Genomic DNA, 11,547 nt, shown 5'->3' on the forward strand with positions numbered 1-11,547 from the left:
GTCCCTCCCTTCTGCACACCTCCATCAGCCTCGTAGACACACAGGTCGAGGCGCTAGAGGCTTCGGGCATCAAGGCGAAGCGGCAGTTGAGGCTCAAACACATAGTTCCCTTCAACTCCACACGGAAACTAAACATTCATAACATTGCTCGAGGCTCACTGGACTGGAAGTTGAGCGTTTAAACATTCAGAGGGTTGCAGCAAGGCGCGGCGTGTAGTGAAGGGAGAATTGCACACACACGCAGAGACAGAGACAGAGGGAGATAGAGGGAGGGAGAGACACCTGTGGACAAGCGTAGAGACAGCGCGTGGACGGTGATAAATAGAGATAAGTACATGAGGTGATAGTTCAAGGGGCGGGGAGAGGGGAGGTGGGAGGGAGAGAAGGGGGGGGAGGAGAGAGAGAGAGAGAGAGAGAGAGAGAGAGAGAGAGAGAGAGAGAGAGAGAGAGAGAGAGAGAGAGAGAGACAGAGAGAGAGAGAGAGAGAGAGAGAGAGAGAGAGAGAGAGAGAGAGAGAGAGAGAGACACAGACAGACACAGAGACAAAGAGAGACACAGACAGAAAGAGACAGAGACAGACAGAGAGGAGACAGATAACTGACGCGTGCAGATTGAAACATGGAAACACTAGCATACGGAGGAGAGATAGAGAGGAATACATATTAAAAGGAGTACATATTGAAGGAGAGAGGCGGAACAGATCAACCGGCAATAGTGGGAGACTCGCTTACGAATTCAGACTGACCGTTGTACGTAATGAATAGCTAAATAAGGAGAGAGGAAGCGGGAACAGACACATGATACTCAGACGATGAATATAGATATGGGTACGAGATATATGGACACAAATATTACATCCCTTTGATATGACCTTTAGTGTGTTCTTTATGTTGTACGAAGCCGATTGACTCCTGGATCGAACAGGTGTTTGTTTTAAATAAGTGAACTGAGTGGAGATAAGGTGATGCCGCCCTAACTTACTAGAACTCCATTTGAGAGAAGCGAAATGAAATTGAATGATCAATTACTGAACTGAGGCAGATTGGACTTGATTACCATACGTCTGGCAGCACCGACTTTACCAAACTAAACAATAAACAGAATATACTTAAGCTGCACAAATCTATCTGATGCAAAGTGAGACATTAAGCGAACTATACAGAGAACAGAACACGGCAGGAATGAGGAAGTGAGTGAACTAAACTGTCCCTCTACTTGAAACTGACTGAAGTAAACTGCGTGGTAATTAGAGCTAACAAGAGCGTGACGTGAACTAAAAGAACAATGATATAAACTAAAAGGTAAGTAAAGTGAAATAAAAGGCAACTGAAGTGAACTCAAAGAACAAGTGAAGTGAAATAAAAGGCAGGCCAAATTTAATAAAAGGAAAGAAGCGAAGTGCAAACCATGTGAAGTGGATTAGAAGAAAAACGAAACAAATCAAAAGTAAGATAAGTGAAAAAGAAGACAAGTCAATTAAAATTAAAAGAAAGATAAGTGAAATAAACAACAACAACAACAATAACAATTGAAGTTCAATAGAGGACAAGAGGAGTTAAGTAATACAAAAGTGGAGATAAATAATAGTGGAATGAAATCACGGCCTATAAAGGGAAATAAATGGAAAGCAAGGTAACATCAGAGGCACGTTATGGGAAATGAAGGCAAATGAAGAAAATACGAAAGGGAAGGAAATTAACTGTTGTAGAAAGTGAAGGAAAGTGACGTATGAGAAAAATGAAGTGAGTCAACGGGAAGTGAAATGAACTGCAAGGAAAAAAATAATGAACTGAAAGAAAACCGAAGGTAATGAGATATAAAGTGATTTAGAGAGAGAGGAAATGTAGCAGGAAGGAAGACTGAATTTAACAAGAAGAAAAGTGAGGTAGACAAAAAAGAAAACGAAGGACTAAAGAAAGACTGAATTTAACGAGAAGGAAAATGGATTAAACGAAAAGAAAACGAAGGACGAAGGAAGACAATTTAACGAGAGGGAAAATTAAATAAAAAGAAAACGAAGGAGGAAGTAGGACTGAATTTAACGAGAAGGAAAATGAAACAAACAAAAAGAAAACGAAGGAGGAAGGAAGACTGAATTTAACGAGAAGGAAAATTAAATAAACAAAAAGAAAACGAAGGAGGAAGGAAGACTGAATTTAACGAGAAGGAAAATGAAATAAAAAAAACGAAGGAGGAAGGAAGACTGAATTTAACGAGAAGGAAAACAAAATAAACCAAAAGAAAACGAAGGAGGAAGGAAGACTGAATTTCATGAGAAGGAAAATGAAATAAAAGAAAACGAAGGAGGAAGGAAGACTGAATTTAACGAGAAGGAAAATGAAATAAAAAGAAAACGAAGAACGAAGGAAGACTGAATTTAACGAGAAGAAAAACGAAACAAACAAAAAGAAAACGGAGGAGGAAGGGAGACAATTTAACGAGAAGGAAAACGAAACAAACAAAAAGAAAACGGAGGAGGAAGGGAGACAATTTAACGAGAAGGAAAACGAAATAAACGAAAAGAAAACCAAGGAGGAAGGAAGACAATTTAACGAATGGAAAAAATAAATAAACCAAAAGAAAACGAAAAACGAAGAAAGATTGAATTTAACGAGAAGGAAAATGAATCAAGCAAAAAGAAAACGAAGGACGAAGGAAAACTAAATTTAACGATGAGGAAAACGAAACAAACGAAATGAAAACGAAGGAGGAAGGAAGGAAGACTGAAGCGAACCATCCGCAAAATCAATTAAAACCAAAGCAAAGGGAAGTGACGTGTATGCCTAACTAACCAACCTGTACCAAACCCGAACCAGCACCGAACAGAGCAAAGCGAGCGGGCGGAACACGACTACGCAAGCAAGCCGCGGGAGAGCGAAAGCGAGCAAGAGAGGAAGCGAGAACGCGAGCGAGTTTGCGGCCATAACTTCTCCGGCTCAACAGGAATTTCGTCAGCGCCGCGGAACCTGGCAGATCATGGGATGTTGTTGATCTTGTGGGAGGTGAGGACTCGGCGTGTGTTTATCTTGGGTCAGTGTTTAGCCACCAAATACGCCAGCCTCCGTAGGGACGATGGGGCCGGGAGGAGTGGAGGGGATAGAGGCATAGAGGGAGGGAGGAGAGAGAGGGCATAGAGGCATAGAAGGAAGGGGTGGAATAGGAAGAAGGGATATATAAATGGAGGAGGGGATACAGGAGGAACATATATAGTGAAAGGGAAAGAACTATAGATAGAAGAAGACAGTGAATGAGGTATGCGCTCTGGGCGGGAGAAAAAGTCCACAAGAAAAGGTTTATAGGAAGAGAAAGAGGAGAGGAGGACATAAAGGGAAGGAGAAAGAAGGGATGTAGAAATGGATGAGGGTATACAGGAAGGATATAGAGAGGGAGGGAAAGAAGTGTAGATGGGAGAAAACAGTAAAGGAGGTAAGGGCTGTGAGTGGAGGGAGAAGTATACGAAAAAAGAGGCATGAAGGAAGATAAGCAGAAAGGCATCAAAGAAAGAAGGGAAAGAGAAGAAGAGAAGGATAGAGAAAGGTATACAAAGAGGTTAGACACCCCCCCGTATTTAACCCTATTTTTCTCCTATTTCCCGCCATTTCCTAGCGTCCACGTACTCAGGGCATGTAGGGGGATGACTCTAGTATTGTCTGGTATGGGTATGGGCGTGTCCGTGTCCGTGGGGAGTCAAAATATATGGGGGTGTAGCCATGAGGAAGTGGGTGGGATGGATATATCGAGGGAGAGTAGTGTAAAGGGAAGAGGGGAGGTAGATAGGGATAGAAGGTAAAGTCAGATAGCGAAGGAAAAAGTGAATGAGTGAAGAAGTGAGGGAGAAAGGTTAGAGAAAGAGAACAACAGAGAAGAACAGACTTGCACCAAAACAATAACAATAATAGTAACAATAATAAACTAGTTCTCGATTGCGGTGGCGTTGCGATGGAGAATAAAGAAAACGAAACGAAGATGTGGAAAGTGAGAGCGAGTATCCAGGTGAGAAGGTTATTAAGGTGACCCTCATTCCCGCTGGTGTCTCGTCGAGAATGAACAAACAGAGAGAGGAAAAGGTTGGCGTGTTTTTATGCTGTTTTATCCAATTAACTGAACGGCGAGGGGATGACGCTTATTCAGCGCTCCCCGCGAGACAAGACAAACAAGCACCGAGGGAAACTTTTGTCTGTGTTATCTATCTTGTGGTTTTGATACTTTGGAATCCGCCGTTATAGAGTGAGTGACGAAAAGAAAACGGGAAGTGTAAACGAAAGAAAAAAATGAATTGCATATACGAAAACGAAGTAATAAAAAAAGATCTGCAAATACGAAAATAAAATTGGTTTCATGGATGACAATTTGAAAGAAAATGAAATGGATAATGTCAAAGGTTAAGCTGATAGTCGGTCTCTCTCTCTCTCTCTCTCTCTCTCTCTCTCTCTCAGATACAAAAATGAGCAAAAACTACAACGAAATACATCAAATCGAAGCAAGAACAGCCTCCTCCTCCTTTCCCCTTTTTCCTTCCTCCCTTGTCCTCCCTCCCTCTGTCATTCCTTTCTTTCCTCCTTTCCCTCCTCTCTCTCTCCTCCTCCTGCTCCTCCTTTCCTCGTCTCTCTGTCCCGGTCGCTTGCAAAATGAGGGCCAAGTCGATGCTCTTTCCAATGTATTGAAAACGGGAAACTGAGCATTTTGTGAGGGGAAACTCTTGAATTTAAATGTTGCTCTAAAGAGTTTGTATCGGGGCATCAGCGAGCGACAGGGGTGGATGTGAGTCGTGACCTATCTGATTCCTTCCTCGGTGATGCTCTCTTGCAGCGGGGATGGGCAGGGAGAGGATGGGAGGGGAAGAGAAGTGGAACGAAGCGAAAGAGGCGGGATAGGAAGAGATAGAAAGAGGGGGAAGGGATGAGAAGGGAAGGGAAGGGATGAGAAGGGACGGGAAGAGATGGATAGGGAAAAGGAGAGATGAGAAGGGAAATGAAGGGGAAGGATGCGGAGGGAAGAGAAGGGAAGAGAAGGGAAGGGAAAGGTAGGGAAGGGAAGGGAATCAATGGAAAGGGAAAGGATGAAATGAAAAGAGAAAAGAAGAAAAGATAATGGAGTGGAAGGGAAGAGGTGGGATGGAAGGGAAAGGAACAGATGAAACGGGAAAGGAATGGAAGAGATGAGAATGGAAGGGAAGGTTTTGGGAGAGATAAAATAAGAAAGGGAAGGAAAGGAAATAGAAGGAAAGGAAAGAGCAGAATCAAAAGAATAAAGGCTACGTAGAGTGAGGCGAGGAAGAGAAAGAAGGGTTAAGATTAGAAAACGAAAGAGAGGGAGGAAGAAGTGGAGAGGAGAATGGGAGGTTTGGGAGGCATAACAAAAGGCGAGGTGAACGTAGGAATGGTTTGGGTAAGGAGGAGGAAGGTGAGAAGGAAAGTAAGAACGAGGAAACGCAGGAAGGAGAAAAGAGGAAAAAGACGTTTGGGTAGTAAAAGAATTGTGTAGCATGAATAGGAAATAAAAGAAGGAAAATGAAGTAAATGGGGGAATAGAGAATGTATATACAAATTAAATCCGTGTATTCAGAATGTTTCGAATGTTTCTTTTGAGGTAACGTATTTTTCCACAATTTTCTTTTTTTCTCTATTTTTTTTCTAACACTTTCCTTTCAGATTCTTTTATATTCCTTGATTTCTTTCTTTTTCGTTTAGTCCTCCGTCTTTTTTTTCTACTACATACCAAATTGCTACATACCCTCTTCCTCTTCCTTTTCCTTCTCTTCCTTTTCCTTTCCTCTTTTCTTCCTATTCCTCCTTTTCCTCTTCCTCCTTCTCCTTTTCTTTCTTCATTCATTCTACAGACTCTCCTCCTCCTCCTCCTCTTTCTCCTTCTTTTCCATTTTCTTCCTATTCTTCCTTTTTCTCCTCACCGTCCTCCTTTTCTTTCTTTACTCATTCTACAGACCCTCCTCCCTCTCCTCCTCCTCCCCTCTTCCTCCTTCACCTCCCCCAACTCACCCTCCTCCTCCTCCTCCTGCTCCTCCTCCTCCACACACACTGGGGCGCCTCACACTCGCCGCAGCAACGTTTTCCACTCTCCAACTCTTCCCAGGAGGATCTAATATGATAGGAATCCCGGCGTGAAAGTCTTGCTCCTCACGAAGATCAGGAGTGATGGTTCCAGGTCCTCCCGAAGCCCCGACGCAGCGCCCCTACCCGCCCCGCCCCTTCCGCCCCGTCCTCACTCCCTTCCGCCCCTCCCTCAGGCATCGTCGGCGCTATAGGGAGGAGATACAGGCCCTCTCGTCGCTCTCCAAGGGCCGAAGCCTCTCAACGTGTTCTGATTCTACGGGAAGTTGTGAGGTATGTGTAAGGGGGAGGGTGGAGGGGGAGGAGGTAATGGTGAGGGGGTTGGAGGATGTGGAGTGGGGGGGGGGTCATGGTGTGTGTGTGTGTGTGTGTGTGTGTGTATTTTTTGTTTTTTGTTTTTTTGTGTAGAAAATGGAGAAAAAAACAACGTTCCTATTGGCCATAAGCTTCAGTTAAAGAAATTCGGAAATGCTGTTTATTTTGTGCTCATATTTAAAACGAAGCTCTCAAGGATACACACACACACACACACACACACACACACACACACACACACACACGCACGCACCCCCACCCCCCTTCACGCACCCCCACACACACACATCCAACCTCGCCCAACATTGAATAAATAAATACCCCCCCCCCCCAAAAAAAAAAAAAAACGAGGAAAAAAATCTCTCCCAACCATACCCTGAGTTACCTGACCCGACGGCGCTGAGGTCAGGGTCAGGGGTCAGATAATGCTACACGGCCTCCACTAATGGATCAGCAAGGTCGACAATCACGCCCCTCACACCAACATTCCCGCCCTAAGAGAGGAGTGAGCGTCCTTTGCCGAATATTTATGACGATTCTACCGCCGCCCGTGTCGACAATGGCCCGTCCTTGTCTCGCCTTCACCCCGTCACCTGCCTTCACCTGCCCCACCACCACCACCACCACCCTAACCTAACCTTACCTTCTTGACCACCACCACCACCACCACCACCACCCTAACCTAACCTTACCTTCTTGACCACCACCACCACCACCACCCTAACCTAACCTTACCTTCTTGACCACCACCACCACCACCACCACCCTAACCTAACCTTACCTTCTTGACCACCACCACCACCACCACCCTAACCTAACCTTACCTTCTTGACCACCACCACCACCACCACCCTAACCTAACCTTACCTTCTTGACCACCACCACCACAACCACCCCCCCTCATCGTGCCAGACTGACTTGTGTTCTTCACGCCTACGCCGCTTTGCTATATCTGGCTCTGTGTCTCCTACTCACCTTTCTCAGTTTGTCGTTCGTCGGGTTACATCACGAAATCGACAAATCAAACTTCTTCACTGTAAATTTGCTCCACTCCCCACCTTCACTGTTGGCCAGGTCAGAAGTTCAGTACTATTCGAAGATTTTCCCATTTTCTTTTTATTTTGCACTTTTTTTTTTATTTGTGCCTCGCGAACACCCTCCTGCGATTTGCTTTTCTACGGGAAGGAATACTTATTTGGTCCCTCTTCTGGCAACCTGTGATGAGAGAAATCCGTCTCTTATCTACTTTTCATATTTTCTATTCTTTCTTTCATTTTCTTTCATACAGTACTAATTATTCATTCTCAAAACCAATCCAGAATAGAGAAATTGCCCATGTCCGCGCCCTATTTCCCTGCCGTTATCTCTTTCCCAAATAAACTGAAGATGTATTTGTTTTATTATCTTTTCATATTTTCTCTTATTTTCTTCTTCACAATATTAATTTTTCCTCCTCAAAACCAATCAGATCAGAAGAATTGCTGAGTCATTCATGTACACGCTCTGTTATCTGTCTCTGTCTCTGTATCTTTATCTGCACCTATCTCTCTGTCTCTGTCACTGTGTCTGTCTCTCTTCAAGTCCACGTCCCATTTTCTCTCCCCCTTCCCTCCCCTTGTCTCTCTCCAAAATAAGCCGAGGAAGCATAAGTGTGGGTGTGACCATGCGGATCCCAAGAGACACAAGAAGCATCGCCTATTCGGGTTCTGATCCCCCAAAATATCCTGATCCGTTAGCGCTGCCAAAAAAGGAAGAGAATCGGCTATAATTTCCTCTCTCCTCTTTTTTATTCTCTCCCTTCTTCTGTCTCCTCTTTTAAAATTCATGAAGCCCGACAGAGATTGATTTAAAATATGTGGAAAGTGTTTCATTCTGACAGACAGTGATTGCAAATGTTGCCGATTCTTCTGCAGTGTAGTTGATAAAATCTCTCTCTCTCTCTCTCTCTCTATATTTCTATCTATCTCTTTCTCTCTATTTCTCCAGCTATCTATCTCTGTCTATCTATCTATCTATCTCTGTCCCTTTTTGTCTCTCTGTCTGTCTGTCTCTGTCTCTCTGTCTGTGTCTCTCTGTCTGTGTCTCTGTCTCTGTCGGTCTCTGTTTCTGTTTCTGAGTCTCTCTCTCTCTCTCTCTCTCTCTCTCTCTCTCTCTCTTAACCACCACCGCGTATAAAACCACCAAATTAATTAAGTCTACACCTCACATGACGCAGCATCACACAAGCACACCTTTTTCCCCTCTTCTGCTTGACCTTCCCCTCGGTGCTCAGTGTCCCCTCGCCGACCTGCGCAGCTTCAGGGGACCGAGGGAGGCAGAATACGCATTGAATAACTTTTTTCCGTCTCTTTCCAGCATCCGTCACGGTTCGCTGCCTGCCCCCGCCGCCGCGCGCCGTCTCAGATCGAAACTAATATCATTCCCTCTTTTCCGAGGCCTTTGATTTTCAACCTCAGCGGCGGCAGACCAAGCGGCCGGACGCCCCCTGATGAACACGCGAATATTCCGTTTGTAGTTTCTCTTTGCCGCGGTGAATCGTGTGTGATAAATTCTAAGGGAAATAATTTACCAAAGAGAGACGGAATCGAGAGAGAGAGAGAGAGAGAGAGAGAGAGAGAGAGAGAGAGAGAGAGAGAGAGAGAGAGAATGAGAGGGAGCAAACCCCGGAACCTCCTGCCACGCCCCCTTCCCCCCTAACCCTACCCTACCCAACCCCACACCAGGACGCTCTCGCCTACACGCCCTCTCTTCACCTTTGTGTGTGTGTGTGTGTGTGTGTGTGTGTGTGTGTGTGTGTGTGTGTGTGTGTGTGTGTGTGTGTGTGTGTGTGTGTGTGTGTGTGTGTTTAGCAGAGGCGTTGTTATTGTTGTTATTCTTGTTGTTGTTTGTGGTGGTTGTGGTGGCGGTGGTCGTCTTCTCTGTACACCTCCCTCGCTTATGATCTTTCTCAAATCAGTCGTGAACTCCACTCAAAGAAGTTCATTACAAACAAGTCGTGCGTTGTAACTCCAATACGTTCATTCCATTCACATTCCCTCTCAAGATTGCATAATTATCAGGTGGGAGTCTCATTCGTTTCATCAGTACCACAAAGTTAGAAGTAGAATTATACACACCTACATAACAGGCCCGTAATCCCCTTTTCTCTCCCAAATTTCCTATACGGTAACTTAAAAGCATCCTCCGTTATCTTTCCTCAATTACATAAATATCAGGCGCTGTGTATATGTATTCCGCCTCTATACACGCCTATGGGTCGGTTATCTCTCTTCTCTTTTCCTGTTTTCCACTACGATAGCTTTAAAATGGCATAGACTAGTCATCAAAGTAGTTTAAAATAATCTCCCTTCACTACTGCATACGTTTTCTGTGACACCTGCATCACACCCTCGCCTCTGCCCTCTCTACCTCCCTTCTTCTATGCATATTAACTCGCTTAACGTATAAAAAAGCTGACATATCCCTCGAGATAATCCCTCAGCAAGATAACTCCATTTAGTCTTAATTTCCGACCATCACTCAACGACGGGGAATGCCAACTCGCTAGCGCCGTTCCCTCCTGTGTTTATGTGATGAAGTGAGGTTTGCAGACGCGGCGAGAGTCTTTCTGTTGGCGATATAAAGCTGGCGGGGGAGGGAAACGAGAGGAAGAAGATGTGCGTTGAGAAAAATGAGGAGTGTGAAAGTTTTGAGGAAACCGAACGAACGAAGGAAAGAGTGAAGAGAAAAAGAAAAAGAGAAGGAAATGGTTTGGAATGAAGCAAGAGGGAAAAAAAGAAAGAAAGGAAAAAAGAAAGAGAAGAGAGGGAAAGAGTAAGAAAAATAGTGGAATATGAAAGAGAGGAAGAAAGAGAAAACAGAAAGCAAGAAGAAAAAAGAAAGAGGAGAGGAAAGGAGAAAGAGGAAATAAGTGAAATGAAAAAGAGTGGATGAAAGAGAGGAAAAAATAAAGAGACAAAGAAAAGAAAGAAGGAAGGAAGATAGAAAGGAAGGTCGTACAGAAGGAAAGAAAAAAAAGAGTCAAAAGCCAATAGGAAGAAAATCAAAAACAAAACAAAACACAAGCAAGAAAAAGAAAGCAAGATGAACGAAAACGAAAGAGAAAAGTATGCATAGATCTGAAAAAAAATATAATACAATGCAAGAATACTAAATTGAAGAATCGAAAATAGGAAAAAAGAATTATCATACAATACGAAAAATACAAGAGGCAAACCTTAGAGAAAAAGTGCCCCCCAAAAGAAGCAAACAAGGAGACAAACAGAGAACCAACCACACCCACCTTGTAGTCCCCGAGGTTGTCCACGATACAGGAGAGCACCGCCTCGCGTCCCAGGGCCACCGTCACGTTCTTGATCACGTCCCCGAACTCTGGCTCTGGCTCGCTCGTGCCTACCTCGTTCATGTGGGCTGCGGAGAGACAGAGAAAGGAACCGTTACCACCATAGTACTACATGACAACCTCTGCATCGGCCCCATACATTGTTATCACGACACGAAAACCCCATCACCGTCTCCTAATCGTACTCTCGGATGGTTTTGACTCTCATAACAAATATTTTCAAAGTCTACAAGGGAGTTAAGTTAGGTTGCTCATGCGTGTCTTTATAATATATGTCAGACTTTCACTAGCCCCATAACACAACCTCTGTAACAGCCTTATAAAATGTGGGTATGTGGTCTCCAGAATGCTTGAGAGTATGGGCTTTAGTTCACTCACTATACCGATGCGTGGAACAAGGGGTAAAATGCCATCAGTTCCACTATCACTGTAGATAAATAATGGTACTAAACGTTGCTATATATTTTTAACACACAATCGTATACCTGTCAATATATTGCTCTTTAATGTATTTAATATTCAAATGGTGTTGCATAAACAGAATACGTCATCATGTAGTGAAAAGGTCTCAGAAACCGCACATCAGTATTGAACACTGGGATGTAATTACCGTAGACTTGTTTCCACTACCCCATCATTCACAATCCAGAGTACAACAGTTATGTTATTCTTTTTTTCCTTATTTTAGGTGCTTGTCTATGATTCTCTGTATAAAGTCTATTCCTCCGTTCATCAATCAACTTTAAATGAAGAAGAGGGTACCTGTGGACGGGGAAACAGACAGGCAGACGGAAACACACACACACACACACACACACACAC

At 44.0% G+C, this 11,547-nt stretch overlaps 1 protein-coding gene across 1 annotated transcript in view; it reads right to left on the reverse strand.

Moving 5' to 3' along the window:
• The window catches only part of LOC127000236 (lachesin-like), a 55,925-nt gene extending 45,098 nt beyond the window's left edge, over positions 1-10,827 (reverse strand). Inside the window, exon 1 of the mRNA XM_050863686.1 lies at positions 10,666-10,827. Within this exon, the coding sequence (XP_050719643.1) occupies positions 10,666-10,788 (123 nt within the window). The 5' untranslated portion in view covers positions 10,789-10,827. The remainder of the gene's footprint in view (positions 1-10,665) is intronic.
• Positions 10,828-11,547: the final 720 nt, after the last annotated feature.

The sequence above is a fragment of the Eriocheir sinensis genome, chromosome 18, assembly GCF_024679095.1.
Source record: "Eriocheir sinensis breed Jianghai 21 chromosome 18, ASM2467909v1, whole genome shotgun sequence".
Taxonomy (NCBI): Eukaryota; Metazoa; Arthropoda; class Malacostraca; order Decapoda; family Varunidae; genus Eriocheir; species Eriocheir sinensis.